Source organism: Euprymna scolopes, chromosome 25, assembly GCF_053919585.1.
Source record: "Euprymna scolopes isolate OS-2025 chromosome 25, ASM5391958v1, whole genome shotgun sequence".
In the NCBI taxonomy this organism is placed as follows: domain Eukaryota; kingdom Metazoa; phylum Mollusca; class Cephalopoda; order Sepiida; family Sepiolidae; genus Euprymna; species Euprymna scolopes.
In genome coordinates, this window is record NC_136506.1 from 29,620,238 (window position 1) to 29,637,494 (window position 17,257).

Genomic DNA, 17,257 nt, shown 5'->3' on the forward strand with positions numbered 1-17,257 from the left:
CTAACAGGAGAGCTGTGGACAGTTAAGCAGCAAGATGTCTGTACACATTACATTCAAACTTTTGCATGTTAATACAGTATGAAACAGGGAGGAATTTCCAATGCCTAGCAGTCTGAGAGAAGAAACTGTAAAAGTAGGTTTTCTGGCATCTAGGGTCCTCCAAAGTGAAGGGTGGGAGTTTGCTGCTTTTCAGGTTAGTCAGGAGTATGTAAATCGAGGGGACATAAATGCTATGACATTTTGGGGCATATGCCACTAAAGTACCAGTAAAAGAGACACAAGGATTCAACATTGTGGTGATGGGACAGGGGTTAGAGCTTGGCCGACAATGCGGGACCTATTAGATTTAAAATTCTTTTTTGGATCGTGTCTACGAGTGAGAGACTAGTGATAGATGCACCAGCTCAGATGTGGTAACAATACTTCATACACGAGAGAATTGTGACGTTGTAAAGATATAGGGCACTCATTGGTGTGAGTGATCTTCTATCACGGTAGAGCAAGACCACCTTTGCAGCAGCCTTGGCAATGTCCTCAATTTATTTGTTCCAATTCATGTTGCCTATGAATGCTAAGCTGAGAAGTTCAAAGAATAGGCTCTCAGGTGGGATGTTATCTGTCATGACAGTCGGTAATTGAAAAGATGTTTTTGTAGTTAATGGAAAAAAGTTTAATAGTGACATTAAATGTTACCATCATATACGGCATGATCACATTTACACATCGGTTCCCGTTGGATCACCGAAGTTAAGCAATGTTGGACCTGGTCAGTACTAAATGGGTGACCATATGGGACTTCCAGGTGCTGTATGTGCTCTCCGCTTATCTCGGCATTGTTTCCAGTCGTTCTGGTCTTCTCCTTGCTACTGGACCCAAACAGTGTCGATTCAGGAGAGGTGTGGTTAGGAATTGCGCGACCCTTGCCTCACAATTACATGCACAACTGACCTTACATGTATAGCCTTTGTCTTTTGAGACTGAATGGAGGCATTGATCGATCAATCGATCGAAATGTTACCATCCATTTACGCCCCCCCCCTCATTCCACAAAAGACTGAATATTATTTTTTAGGGTTTCTCCTACTGCCCTGGATGTATGTACATACGTTTTCCCCTCGTTTAAAAATTAGCCTTTTTTTCTTGAGGGTGAAGGTGTCTAAGTGGTTAACGACACAGATTGGGGTGTACCAAGTTGAATCCAGTTCGTTCTACAGAAACACTTTCATCAAACAGAGAGGTGAATAAAATAACTAGCGAAATAATAACATACAATTTTTGAAACTCCATGGAATAAAGAAAATCTTTCATAATATTTCTTATTTTTTAACTTTTGATGAATTAATAACGTAATTTTTTTAATTTTTAATCATTTTATTTTATTTTTATATTCATGTTCTATTTTTAATATCGAGCATCCATTAATCAAAAAAAAGATCTAATTTAAAATATCTATATTTATAGTCTTATATACTAGCAGGCCGCCTGGCGTTGCCCAGTCATAAAATATTCATAAATATTATATTTTAATTCATACAGAAACTGAGACATGTGCATGCGAGTATTATGTTTTTTTTCTAAACAGTTCACTTCTTGTAAGTAAAAAAAAAAAAAAAAAAATACAACAAAATGCTCGAGCTGAGATCGAAACCAAAACCTAAAAACAGTGAGTCAAGTACTATAACCATTAGGCCAGCTTGACGCAATCTTTGAAAGTACTTTCAAACCTACTTATTCTTAACATAAGGACTCTGTCATGTGAATGATTCACACATGTGCGTTCATGAAACAGTTAATAAAAAGATAAAAATCTGATAACCCCAAGTACCAATTTCTCAACCATGACTCATTAGCAGCACTTTTTTTCTGGATTAAAACCAATTAAAATGTTTTCCACATGTCTGAATACCCTGTATACCAAATTTCAAGTCTGTAGATCAAAAATTCGTTGAGTAAATAGGTTTAGAAGTGTCACCTCTCACACACCTACACATATTCTCACTTTTATTGACATATAGATATATAGAAATTTTATATCCCTAAAGGAGAGCGCAATTTTTGTGGGAAATCTTAGCCCATTCTAAAAGATATCTTAAGTAGCAGAGCAAAGTTAAAACTTAAAAGGAAAAAGTTTTGCTGTCCAACAGCAAGAGATGAACAGTAAAACTTAACTAACCCTCTTATTTGAAAAGGTCCTACGGTGGGTTGAAATAAATTTATAATGAGATTGGGCTAATTTTTTTGGTTGTTTTTTTTTTTTTTTGCTTTTTTTTTTTAATTTACATACACTGAGAATCTTTCTCTTACTCAGTAATCTGCACGGAATTTCGAACATGATATATCCTACAAAAGGGATCCTTTAAAATAGCTGAGCTGTCTTGCTTCAGTTTGACTAATGATCTGGTAAGTCACTGTACTGAACGAATGTCATAGTTGCAGCTGGTTTTCTTAGCATGAGGCTTGTGTACCTTTCCATATCTCTCCCCAGATGGCTCCACCAGTCGGTACTTTATGGCTTAACCAGCCAATCACAATTTTGCAAGGAGAAAAAAAAAAAAGAAAAGACCCGGATGTACTCATATTTATTACTCCCTCACTCCTGTTTAAATGTGAGGTTGAGAAACTGGCATGGTCTATCCTTCTCTTGAGGGTAGAAGGGATTCTCTTAAACCGTGGTAGGCACCCCATCTAGTAATGGCGTCACGATAAAAAATACTCTTGATAGTCCTGGCAAAGCATAACGTATTCAGCTACTGACAAGATTTGAATTACACTACAAACTAGTGTAGTGAGTTCAATCTAAGCTATGGCCGCGATGGACTGAATTCTCTCCACAAGCTGAATTTTCCCATGTATTTAGCTTTAATATCTTCTCTTTTTAGAGCCTGGACATAATTTATTCTCTTTTTCCTGGGTTTTTTCTTACTCAACCTTAGCATTGGAACAGAACCCTTTATTTAATCCATGGGGGATAGCATGCTCTCGTACTTTAGAATTCCTTAGTAGGACCTGTGGATAAAGTATTTGTTTTCATTCTGTCAGTTATTAATGGAAGTCTGCGTATCGTCTACACTGAGAATTAGATCTTCAATCCTCAGAAGAGTGTTATTAGAAATTAATTTTATGTTGTTCTTTATCCGTTATAGCATAGAGTCCTTGCGAACAGTTGCTCGAATAATCCAAATTATAATGGTCCTGAATATGACCTTAAACTATATCTGCTGATGAGGCCCCAGCTTGCGGTCTTTGGGGAGTGTGGAGCCACCCTTTAATTGCCATTGCTTCCACGTCCACTCTGGCCTGGAGTGGTGGTACCTGTTAGGGTCCCAACTATGGGTTAAATAGAAACCGAATTGAAAAAAAAAAAAAATATATCCCATTGATAAAATTTTCTTCAAAATAACTGGATTCGGCAATAAATAACCTGAAAAGGGTTGATATGCCGTAAAACAAAAACAACCAACCAACGAACCAAATTGTAAATCCTCGTAAAAATAATTCAGAACCATAAAACTTGATCCTAAAATCAGTTTCCTTTGTCCAAGAACTTTTCCACAAAATTAGACCGAGCAACAATATGGTCCGATTCATGAAAGCGGGCGTGATCTGGCTTCATACAACTCATTTCTATTGAGATAACATTTTATATTCTGCAAGTATTCTCAAGATCTTATCATATCCAAACTTTTTGATGTATTCCAAAACAACTGTTCATGCAAACGTATTATTTGGATTAGTATATCTCATACCTGAAAAACACAATAGACACAAAGACAAAAATGGATGATCAATCGGTACAAGTCCATAACCCTTCTTCATTTCCATGGAAAAACAATTACGAAAAATAATTAAAAATCTTTATGGTGTATGGTTACAATCTTTCTTAATGTCTTTTAGTATTTAAGTGGCATATACAGTGATGCCTCGGTTGTCGAACAACTCTGTGTTCAAACCAAAAGTTGGAGATTTTCTTGCCTCGGTAGTCGAACAAAATTTCGGAGTTCGAACCGCTGGCTTTGTTTCAAATGTAAACAAGCATCGGTGTTCCTCAGTGGAACGTTGTATTTCATACTGGTCGTGATACTTTTGAAGTGTAGTGTGATGAACCAATCCCACTCCAACGACATTGCCACACAAGTCTGAACTTTGCAATGAGTATTATATTTTAGAGCAACCCCTTTGATAATCTAGATGGTGTCTGAGTTATTTTTAGCACATCAGCTAAGCGGGCGTATGTCGGGAAGACAGTAATTCATTGCGGAAGAAAAAAAACTTTCCTTCTAAAGTCTTTACATGAAGCTAAACCGATTATTTGAACCACAAAGAAGAAATAAATATTCTTTTACCATTAAATGTATAAATTCCTTAAAGTTTATGAACAAAAAGGGACTTTTAAACTCTGGAACCAATTAATTCTTTTTCAGTTAATTTATCGTTTCGGTTGTCAAATATTTCGGTGTTCGAACAAATATCTGGAACGAATTATGGTTGAGTACCGAGGTACCACTGTAACTTTTTTGTCCAGTTCAATTTAAACTGAGAATACCCTAGTCATGATAATAACTTCAACAAAACCACCTGCTAGATATGGTATTATACTTACTAATACAATAAATAATCGAGAAACACATATGTTGCTTGTAGATTATCTCCCTTTTTAGAAATTTTTAGTTTATAGATCTTTATAAACTACTATGTCTGTATTATTATTTTATTTATCTATGATCCAGGAGGTTAGGCACAAGGTCAAGTTGTAACGCTGTCATTAATCTTTTTAAAAGGTGTTGTTACATATTAACACTTGGATCCACACGTTGCATGCATAGACAGTTGAAAAGGAACAAAAAAGAAAATCATTTTAAGAAATCAGTTATGGTTTGGAATTTTTGAGATGAGGGTTGATTATTCGTATAATTTAGATGCGAATATGGAACAAAATAACTTCCTCGTAAATCTGTGGGTTTCATTTTGAAAAGTTTATTTTGACAGTTATTCCATTGTTCTTGCCATTTCTTCACAATGAGATGATTTATTAGTTGTTTGTAGTTCGAATGTGGAATTTTTATATTGCTTATATTGAGTTTTAATGCGTTTTTGGCAGCTATGTCAGCTTTTTCATTGTCCGGAATTCCAAAATGACTGCAGGGACCCAGCAGAATTGTATATTTTTGTTTTGTGAAAGAGTATGTATTTTTTGTAATAGGTTCTCATCTTGAGTATGATTTTTATCAACGCTTTGGATGATGTAAACCTCCGACCTTCTTTAGATGTATCTTATCGCACTCAGGAATTTTTCTGTCGAACTCGAGAATTTGTACAGAATTTCGAATGAAACCATTTCTTTAATCCACGAGGATTGCATACTCTCATTCCATCAGCCATGACTGGGTTGAAGTCTTAAATAATATGCAAGGACTAATAACGTAGTGAATAAAGTGCTTAGTAAAATTCAGTTGTGAGTTAGACTTCGGAAGATTGAATGTTCAATCCTCAGTGCAAGTGAGACTAAAAAAAAATTGCGAATTATTTAGGACTTCTACCCAGTCATGGCTGACGGAAAGTGAATATGCTACTTTCATGGATTAAATAAAGGGTTTCCATTTGAAATTCTGTGCAGATTTCCTATTTCAACAAGATACACTTGAAGAAGGTCGGAGGTTACATTAGCCGAAACGTTGTAAGAAGAACACTGAAAATAGCAACAATAATCTAAAGAATCCAATTAATATGAATAATCAATTCTTATCTAAAAAATTCAGAAACAATTCTTTGTGGAGTTTTCAAATAATTCTCAATGACAATTTAGGTTTTCTTCCACGCCCAGGCAAATTTTCTATCATGCCAAACTGCTTGAATTTCATTATAACCAACTGTACCATAGATCTCAGAATAGCTAACCAGTTCAAAATAATTTATACTAACGGAACCAGTAGAAACTACGCAGAAGATTCATTCATATGTAATATATTGATGTTGGCATTCTGTAGATGTTCAACATAAATGGAGATGCTCTGATATTATTGTAACTCTTTTGTTAAAACTGCAAAAGTACTCATCTAAGCTAACAGGGACGCCCGGCATAGCCCGGTCGTAAAGTATGCTTTAATATGATATTTTAATTCTTGCAGATTTTGTATATATTATTATAGAGTTAATGTTCTATCGATTTTTATATATTATAAGATTGCGATTTAAAAAATAAAAAAATACATATGACTTGGGTGTATCAGTTTAAATCGAAACTGAAACCAAAACCAAAAGTTATGAATATATATATATATATATATATATATATATATATATATATATATATATAATCTTGAGTTCCTTCAGCTATAATCAAAGCCAAAACTTATGAAGAATTCTTGGTAAAATTATTAATAATAAGGGAAGGTGGGGGAGAGTCAAGATAGTGCTCTTAAATAAGAAACACTCTGGTCTATTAAAAATTGCCTGGCCATTCCCCGGTAATTGTGCCTCAGAAAGTGTGCAATAAATTTACTCTACTCGAAAAAAAAAAAAGAGGCGATGGTCTGGAAGAGTGGACCTTCTAGAACTACACGACATGAACTATTCCTCAGTCAACAGGGAAGAAGCCATTTCAAAAATGGCTTTTATTCTGTTTGCTTTGGAGCCGAGGTGACTGCTCGGCTGAGGTTGGTGAACCGAATTATTTGGTGATGTTTCTTCACATTTTTTCCTTTTTAAAATTATGCTTCTCAATTTTCGAGAGGTGGATTGATAATTCGTATTATTTTGATTATTCGGACTATTGTTCTCATCTTGAGTGTCATTTGCACAATAGTTCAGCCGATGTAAGGTTAGAGGTTACATCGGCAAGGATGTTCTCAAGAGTCGGAATAAACCCAAATAACACATTTTTGTGATGCTTAGATTGTCTTTAAGTGCAAACATTTGTACGAGTAGAATTTCAAAAGTAATGCCTCCCCCTTTTTTTTATTCCATCCGAATGGATCAGAGGGGATTGAAAATGGATTGTTGTAATGACTAAACTTACGTATTCATAACCTGAAAGTTTCATCTCTCTGTTGCAAATATTGACGATGTGAGAGTCTAAGAAAGCAACCCGTCATGGACGTGTGTCAGAAGCAGAGATGTGCCATTGAATTCCTGGCAAAAGTGCATTGCAAATGGTGGTGATTGTGTATAAAAATAACTTCTGGAGCTAAAACGATCGCTCGTTTTCATCGTCCAGCTCTTGTCTTCGTAGCTCTTTAACGCTTTGAGCTAGATGCCATTGCACAGCCATCGTTCATTGCTGGCACAAGTGCATTTAGAATGGTGGTGACTATGTAGAAAAATAAATTCTGGACCACAAAAGATTGCTCGTTTTAAGGGTACCACTTCTGTCTTCAAAGCTCTTCAACTTTTTGGGTTAAAAAAATGTAGTAGGCTTTATTTTTTTAAACTGGCCTTGTAATATATTTCTTTATCATCATTTTTTTTTCTTCTTTTATTTTCAGACAATCAAAATCCTGACCAAGATCTAGTTTCTGTAAATGTGCAACACCCTCAGGAATATGCTTCCAACAAGTGAGTTTTTGAATGGATTTTTTTTCTTTTTGTCTTTTATGAATTTCCTTTTTATTAGCAAATTAGTTACAAGCTGTTTCTATATTTAAAAAAAAAATTTGTTGTGGATTATTATCCTCATCTTTATGGTTGTTGTTTCATGACGTTTCGGCCAACTATTCCTTTGGCCATCGTCAGGTTGTTAACCGCAACGGATAGGAATGCTGAAGCTTTTAACTGTGTCTTCAATAATTACTGCCTTCCATAGTTGTTGTCGTTTCACCACGTTTTGGCCAACTAATCCTCTGGCTGGCTTTGGGTAGGATTGAAACCACTTTTTTTTTTTTTTAAACTTTTATATATATATATATATATATATATATATATATATATATATATATATATATATATTTATTTACCAGTGGTGAAAAAACCGGACTAGAGTGCTCAGTGTGTAGCCAGGGCAGTATATAGGAAATTTATTACTGTGAGTCCAGAATGAGTTTACATATTGTTTCAACTAGAGGAAGATCCTCAAAGTGAGGAAATATCCAATAAATATCTTTAAATCTCTCCCCGCCCGGCTAAACCACTTTAAACCCCATTTTCAACCCGTTCCTTTCTCCTCCCACCACATCATGCCCACTAACATTAACTCTCCAACCTGTTGCCATGGTGATCCTTTAAATTAACTGTTACTTATGCCGTTATAAATAAGAATAGCGTCTTTTAATTTTAAACCGTTATAAACTAAAAAAAAACGTTTATAAGAATTAATACATAATTAATATTTAATTATAAATCCCTCTCTTATTGTATACATTCCTACTACTTTAAATTCCAACGTCCTCTCCCTTCCACTCCCCCCTTCTTTTTTAACTCCCCTTCATCTACGATTTTTCCATTCTTATTTGATTTTATAACTTAGTCCATCTATGAATTCTGACGATGCTAGTTGGATTTTTCCTCTCTTTGAGGATCTTCCTCTAGTTGAAACAATATGTAAACTCATTCTGGACTCACAGTAATAAATTTCCTATATATGTATATATATATATGCACATAAAGTTATGAACAGTACAACATAGGGCCTGAGCAAATCTCGACTAAACTGCTAGTATATCTATAAAAGTTAAATTTTCTGTGTGGTGTGTGTGTCTGTACATTTCACTACCAAACTACTCTGTCAATTTTCAGTTTACACACTCGAGATTTGACATGAAGGGTATTGAGATTTGAGAAAATCTTTTTAATCGGTTTTTGGCCGGAAATTTGGCTATCGAAGGGTTAAAGTTTAATGATTTGACCTTTGTAAACTCTACCAAACTCCTTCACTAATTTTAGGTCTAAATACTTAAAATTTTAGATGTAGATTACTTGGACATGGATCAGATTTTCAACTTGATTTGAGCCGAAAACAATAAATGCTAAAGGAGTCAAAATTGTGGTCAAAGTTAAAAAAAAAAATTTGAACTCTGCGGTCTCTACCAAATTACTCAGCCAATTTTTGGTTTAAACATTTGAAATTTTATATAAAGTGTATTCAGACATAAGGCAAGCTTTTTAATCGGTTTTTGGCCAAAAATGTGACTACCAAGGGGTCAAAGTTTGAAAGATTTGACCTTTGCGGTCTCTAGCAAACTATTAAGCCAATATAGGTCTAAACATATGAAATTTTACATAAAGGGTATTCAGACAAGCAGCAAGCTTTTTGATCAGTTTTTGTGCGACAATTTGGCTGCCAAGAGGTCAAAGTTGAAAGAGTTGACCTTTGCAGACTCTACCAAACTCCTCCACTAATTTTGGGTCTAAACACTTGAGATTTTAGATGTAGGTTACTTGGACATGAGTCAAACTTTTTAATATATATATATACATATGTACATAAAGTTATGAACAGTACATAGGGTCCTGAGCAAAGCTGGGTTGAACTGCTAGTAAGTAAATAAATAATTAAAATTATATAAACTGTGTACGGTGTTTACACTGGTCGATCAACATTTGAACATTTCCATGCCTTGTCATGACTCAAAAAAAAATCAACATTTTTTTGAGTTCTGATGGAAATATTAAAACGTTGATCTCGATCCACACGTCTTACAATGTTATATATTCCTCTTCCACCTTTGGTCATTTTCAAAAAAGAAATCTCTTATGGATTTATATGGGTCTCTGATGAGTTGTTTGATCAATTTATACTATTCAACGAAACACGTGTAAAACGTACCATATATTAAATAAAATGATATGAATGTGATTTAAATATACTTGTGGTATTTGAATTGCATACAAATTATATATATATATATATATATATATATATATATATATATATATATATATATATATATATAGAGAGAGAGAGAGAGAGAGAGAGAGAGAGAGAGAGAGAGAATTAGACCTAGAGTCTAAAGAGCAGAGTTTATTTTAATCTATTAATACTTTTAAAGAACAGTGCTCATAGTACTCTAGATATATAATAAGCTCAATAGGTATATGTATCTTAGAGCTATATTAATATTGAGTAAAATGATTAATAATTGTAAATTATGAATCAGTTCCAAAAGGAAAGACAAAAAAAATCAACGTGAGTGTCTCTCAAGTTGATTATATATATATAGTTGTGAGGAAAGTATTTTATTTATTTATTTTTTTTTTTAATCAAAATCGCATCACGATTATGGAATTTTCAATTTTTACCTCCCCTTCTGTCCCACAAATATAAATGAAAGCTGGATGAATTTCCAAGACCCTTGGAAAATTTCACTGAAAATGGAGCTTTTCTATTATACGTTTTATTGTACCTTTGTTTCTTTTGGTGAGAGAGAGAGACAGAGAGAGGGAGAGAGAATGAATGAAATTGTCTTCTGCTTGATAAAGCCGAGAAAGATGTCTTCTGTTAACGGTGCGGGTAAGGACCATCACCAAACAGACGACATCTTCTCAGCTTTTTTTTTCCCATGGATGAATAAGGAGAAATTCGGTCAAGGATAAACGCTTTTCATTTACAAAATGTTTAACATTTGATGTATATGGAAGCTCAGAATGAAGCAATCTACATTAATGAGCTTTTCTGTTGAGATGTCATTTTTCATAAGATCTCTTCCTCACACCAACATGCTTGTTTCCAACTAAACATTTTAATTTCGAACCAGCTCTACCTAATTGGCGTGCGTGGAAGTTTTTTTTTTCACCCTTGTTTTAGAAAACATTATTTATGTTAACTATAACGTTTTTTGTTTGTTTTATACCAAATTATTTCCAAAAATATTTTGAAAGTTGAATTTAATAACCATGATATCGTTTGTTCAATTTGTTAAATAAATTGAATCATATTGTTAAGGTAATGCTGTTTTGTTCTCTATAAAATTATTAGATAAAATGTCACTAATGCACTTTAGCTGACTGGAAGTGTGATATATATATATATATATATATATATATATATATATATATATATATATATATATATATATATATATATATATATATATATATATTCGGAAGAGTAATACTATGGAAAAGAGGAGACAATCCAAAATTTAATAGTTTCTCGGTTGTTTGTTACTGAAGCGAAAATCGAAAATTGAAATATTTAATTTCAACTGAAAACAAGGATATCTACTAAATTGTAAAGTCACAGTAATGAACATATCCAAAAATTACGAAAAACGATAAGATAGAAAATGTATTATTAACGAAAATAATTTTTGAAGACAATTAGTGAAAATTGGGTTTTGCAAAAAAACAGAGTTGTAATTATGACAAAAGAGGGGGGGGGGTAAACATTTTCTGAAACTGAAAATCTTTGGCCAATTTAGCAAAACTCAATTTCAAATATCAAAAAATTGGTCAAAACATTAATCCTTCACCCTCAATTGGGCACTTCTCTACAGGGAGAGGTCGCTTTTTTTTTGCCGATATTTTCGAAAGTCATCCCTTCTTTTTGATTGACTAGCCTTAATTTAAACCTTCGTCATTTCCGGTCGAGCGATAAACGCAACAGCAAAGACGTACGTTTTTTTCTTTTTTTTCTTTTCATGTTCTTTTCCTTCTTTGCGGTACGGGTTCGGGCCTGCCTGCCTACTACCACTTTTTTTTTTTTTTTTCTCAACTATCCTATTAATATACAGATTGTAATGTAACCATTGCCATAGTACTGTATTAATTTCGTGTGCAGTAAATTAAATATATAAGATCATAGTGTAGTATTTGTTTTGATGCTACACTTAAGTTCATTTGTCCTTAGTCAATACAGGGGAAACTCTTCTATATTAAGGCAATTTTTATTTTTGCCTACTGCCAGAGTGCCCCTTTTTGGGAGTTAGGTTTCTCCCACATTAAAAAAACGACCTTGTGTCACATTTTGCATTCGTGCGGAAGTAAATAAATACCAAAAATCCCTACTATAACTCTTCTCTAAATAAAACACAAAAAAATACTTTCGGTTAGCTAAAGTGCACTTATAATAAATAGCATTCAAAACTTTACCTTTAAACCAGTTTAAATGCTTTCAAATTCCTTTTAAATTTTGAACAGTTACAAAGTGATTATTTTTCAACAATTAACAATAGATTAAATTGACTAACTTGTTTACATAGAAACCGAAATGCATTCTGGTTGATGTAATTATGTAATTTTTTTTTCAAGTCTATATAGGGATAACGGTTAACGAGATGGATAGATTGTCAGTTGAATTTTCCATCCCGGTTTAACATCTGTTTCACATGCTGAACTGTTCGTATTATTTGGATTCATCGAACTACTGTTCTCATCTTGAGTGTGAGTTTCACAACGTTTCAGTCGATATAACCTCGGACCTTCTTCAGGTGTATCTAATCGAACTCTGGAATTTGAACAGAATTTCGAACGGAACCCTTTATTTACTTCACAGGGGTAGCATGCTCTTGTTCTGTCAGCCATAATTGGATAGAGGTCCTAAGTAATTCACAATTACATTTTTCGGTTGCTAACTCTGAGAATTGAACCTTCAACCTTCAGGAGAATATCTCTTTTACAATTTATCTTTCCAAGTGCTTTAACCACTGTGCCACGGATCCTAGGAGACAAAAAATACTGACATGTGTTAAACGGATTTCAAAAATTGACTTCCCAACTAATTGGATTCCTATGATGATCTTTTCCCTGTTTATTGTGGTGTAATGTTGGTTTTATGCAGTTCTAGGAGGTCCAACTCCCAGGCAATGCCTTCTCTCTTTGAGAAAAGGTTAGTTTATTGCTAATTGCCTGAGGCGCCCTTATCAGAGAATGCACTTTCCTTGGAGACGCTGATTTTTCAATCTCACTTTCCAACCCTGAGGTCTAAGTTCTTGCAGTGGGAGAGAACTAAATACCCTAATCTATCTCTGGCCAGGTCTTTATGTATTCCTATTTCTCTCCAGTCCATCCTTATCAATTCTATATTATATTCCTCTTAGTCTGTCTGTTTCACTTTTTCTCAGAAATCCTAAGCTGATATGGCTGAAATTTTGTATAAACCTGTGCTATGATTAGGTGCAGAGGACTATGTATTGTGTTATCGATTCAGTGCACAGTGAGGGACTAATAAGGAATAATCACCACAATACCACATTTACTCTAAAAGTTTAGCATAAGGTATTCATTCTAAGTCAACAGGCTATAACTTTTGCCCATTTTTAACATGTTAAAAAGCCTAGTCTTCCCATATTTTACTTCGCATTCCCAACCAACTGACTCTGTTATCTCAATAGTTCTATACCTAATAACCCAAGAACTCTCACCCATTTTTTTTCGACATGGCCATACCAACAAAGTCTCCTGTTCTGCACACGTTCCCTTATACGTCTTCTGAGATCACCTGATCTGAACCTTTCGTTAAGATTCAAATTTCATATCTATTGTATTATTCTCCATATAGTATCTCTCCATGCAACGCATGTCCTCAATCCTGACAATGAATTGTCAAGCATAATATATTTTAAACTAATAAGAGTCGGATATACGCTTCCTTTGGTCGACAGTGGAAACTCTCTGCTGGCCAGTAATGTCAGAAATTCCTTGAACCCACTCAATCTAGTCCTAACTCTTGCAATCATATTAACACTTGCTCGTCCCTGTCCTTCAAGATGACCCCTATTTAAAACTGTATAACCTTAACAACGATCTTAAAATATATTTTCAATTGATGTTCATAGTTGTCTAATGTTCCTACCTTGCCAAAATTGCCTAATTTTCTGAGCACTCCAAAGATGTACTGAGCATTTATTGGATGGGCGGAAGTGCAAATAAAATATATATGGCGATGGGGATGTTTGTGTCTTTATTTTCAAATCATAAATACAATAACGTTGTTTGATGTGAATTCATATTTCTTTTTAGTGTTTTATAAGTACAATGTTTATGCAGATAATATTTTTTCTATTTTTCTTTGAGGCTGTTTGAAACATTTTACCATTTTATATTTTTCCATTTCTTTGTTCTTCACTTGTTTCTTTTTCCTTTCTTTTATCTTTCCTTTCTTTTTCCTTTCTTTTATCTTTCCTTTTCCTTTCTTTTTCTTGCTTGTTTTTCTTTGTTTCTTTCTTTCCTGCTTTTTTTTTTCATTTTTTCTTTTCTGTTTGTATATTTTTTCTTTTGTTTTTTCCCCCTTTTATTCCTTTTGTTTTTCTTTTTGTTTTTTTATTTCATTTCTTTATATCTTTTTGCTCTCTTTTTTTCTTGCTTTCTTTTTTCTTTCTTATTTCCTTTTTCCTTTTTTTCTTTCCTTCCTGCCTTTTGCTATCTTTTTCTTTCTTTTATCTTTCCTTTCTTTTTCCTTTCTTTTCTTTTTCCTTTTCCTTTCTTTTCTTTTTCCTTTTTCCTCTTTTTCCTTTTTCCTTTCTTTCTTTCCTTTCTTCTCTTGCTCTTTACTTCTTTTTCTTTCCTTCCTTCTTTCTTTTTTATTTCCTTTCCTTTTTTTCTCCTTTTCCTTATTTTCCTTTCTTTTTTTCTAACCAATTCCATAGACAAACATAGATGACAATGGTATCTATTAGATCAATTCTTTAAACACCTCTTCTCCCAACTCCGCCAAGGCAGAGAAATCCATTCAGTTTTTCTGAAGGCTTTTTCTTTTTTCATCTTTGACCAGAGTAGACCATAATAATTAATTTTGCCATAGGGAGAATAATCTTTTTTCAACAATTTTATCACTTTTAAACTTGTCTTACATTTAAAGTATGGAAGATCAAAAGTGACAATAAAAAGAAAATCGTAAATATTAAAAAAAAAAAAAAAAAAAAAAAATGATATTAAAACTTATTTGCAATGTGTTTAAGGATTTTGTATATTTATTTATTTATCTACTAGGGTGTACCCGCTGTCAAAAATGACGGGAAAGAATTAGGTGTCGGCAATGTTCGCTTTGACAATTTATCTAGATTCATTATTAAAATATTCGTCTAAAATCACAGAATTACCTACATCAGTAATTTAATTTTTCATCCATAAATTATAATTTCTGATGACCTAAAGAAACAACAACACAACTGCTGGCTTTTTATTATAGATTGGTTGGTTGTTTTTGTTTTACGGCATATCAACCCTTTTCGGGTTATTTAATGCTGAATCCAAAGATTTTGAAGAAAGATTTTTTAGCAGAATATATTTGTTGTTTTCAAGTAGGTTTCTATTCAACCCATAGTTTTGACCCTAATAGGTACTACCACTCAAGGTCAGAATGGACCTGGGAGCAATGGCAATTAAAGAGTAGCTCCACACTCCGCCAAAACCCGCAAGCTGGGGCCTCACCACTGGATATAGTTTAAGGTCATATCCAGAACCGGGAAGTAGGGGAAGAAAAAAAAGTGGGGTAGGGAAGGGGGCTGTTGTTTTTGTTTTTGTAGAACATAATTAAGTTTTACAAAAGAGAATAGAAAACAAAAAAGGAACATCAGTGTAGGTGTATTTCGTCTCAGGAAGCCAATAGACAGCTTGATCTGGTAGCACCAGTTTTATTATAGAACAAATGGTTTCATTCCGAATTCATTTCAAGCAGCTGAAAAAGTCTGGGGTGCTTGTCTGACTTGCTCTTTGCTTTCTCATTTCTCCTCACTACTTGCAATTTTTTTTTCTTTCCAATAGCTAGAGAAAGGCATGTATTTTATTCACAAAATTTTGAGTGACAGCACGGAAGTACACACATATGCATATTATCACTTTATTTATTTAGTCTTTTACTCTATTTTTCACTTCAAGCTATACTGCCACTTTAAATGTAAGGGGCTACTATTTGGGATCATGTGTAACAGGGGATTGTAGGGAATTAAGCAGTGAGATGCTTGTTTACATTACATTTAAACTTCTGCCAGTTAGTACAGTCACGGAAGCAAGAAACAGGGAGGAAATTCCAAAGTCTAGCAGTTTGAGGAAATTTGACGCTTATACAAAAATAGCAAACAAATATATTTTTATAAAAACATGCTCCTCATTGTTAAATCTTTAATAAATTATATTTTTATGAAAATATGCTCCTCATTGTTAAATCTTTAATAAATTATATTTTTATGAAAATATGCTCCTCATTGTTAAATCTTTAATAAATTATATTTTTATAAAAATATGCTCCTCATTGTTAAATCTTTAATAAATTATATTTTTATAAAAATATGCGCCTCATTGTTAAATCTTTAATAAATTATGTTTTTATAAAAATATGCTCCTCATTGTTAAATCTTTAATAAATTATATTTTTATAAAAATATGCGCCTCATTGTTAAATCTTTAATAAATTATGTTTTTATAAAAATATGCTCCTCATTGTTAAATCTTTAATAAATTATATTTTTATAAAAATATGCTCCTCATTGTTAAATCTTTAATAAATTATGTTTTTATAAAAATATGCTCCTCATTGTTAAATCTTTAATAAATTATGTTTTTATGAAAATATGCTCCTCATTGTTAAATCTTTAATAAATTATATTTTTATAAAAATATGCTCCTCATTGTTAAATCTTTAATAAATTATATTTTTATGAAAATATGCTCCTCATTGTTAAATCTTTAATAAATTATATTTTTATAAAAATATGCTCCTCATTGTTAAATCTTTAATAAATTATGTTTTTATGAAAATATGCTCCTCATTGTTAAATCTTTAATAAATTATGTTTTTATAAAAATATGCGCCTCATTGTTAAATCTTTAATAAATTATGTTTTTATAAAAATATGCTCCTCATTGTTAAATCTTTAATAAATTATATTTTTATAAAAATATGCTCCTCATTGTTAAATCTTTAATAAATTATATTTTTATGAAAATATGCTCCTCATTGTTAAATCTTTAATAAATTATGTTTTTATAAAAATATGCGCCTCATTGTTAAATCTTTAATAAATTATGTTTTTATAAAAATATGCTCCTCATTGTTAAATCTTTAATAAATTATGTTTTTATAAAAATATGCTCCTCATTGTTAAATCTTTAATAAATTATATTTTTATAAAAATATGCGCCTCATTGTTAAATCTTTAATAAATTATGTTTTTATAAAAATATGCTCCTCATTGTTAAATCTTTAATAAATTATATTTTTATAAAAATATGCTCCTCATTGTTAAATCTTTAATAAATTATATTTTTATGAAAATATGCTCCTCATTGTTAAATCTTTAATAAATTATATTTTTATAAAAATATGCTCCTCATTGTTAAATCTTTAATAAATTATATTTTTATAAAAATATGCTCCTCATTGTTAAAT

General features: G+C 32.4%; 1 protein-coding gene and 1 pseudogene across 9 annotated transcripts in view; both read left to right on the forward strand.

Moving 5' to 3' along the window:
• The window catches only part of LOC145247308 (uncharacterized), a 537,232-nt gene that overhangs the window by 278,764 nt on the left and 241,211 nt on the right, over window positions 1–17,257 (forward strand). For all 9 annotated transcript variants that reach the window (XM_080108929.1, XM_080108932.1, XM_080108933.1 and 6 more), the window contains one exon: window positions 7,482–7,551. In XM_080108929.1, coding sequence (XP_079965055.1) covers window positions 7,482–7,551 — 70 coding nt within the window. The remainder of the gene's footprint in view (window positions 1–7,481; window positions 7,552–17,257) is intronic.
• Window positions 698–814, forward strand: LOC145247604 (5S ribosomal RNA; annotated as a pseudogene).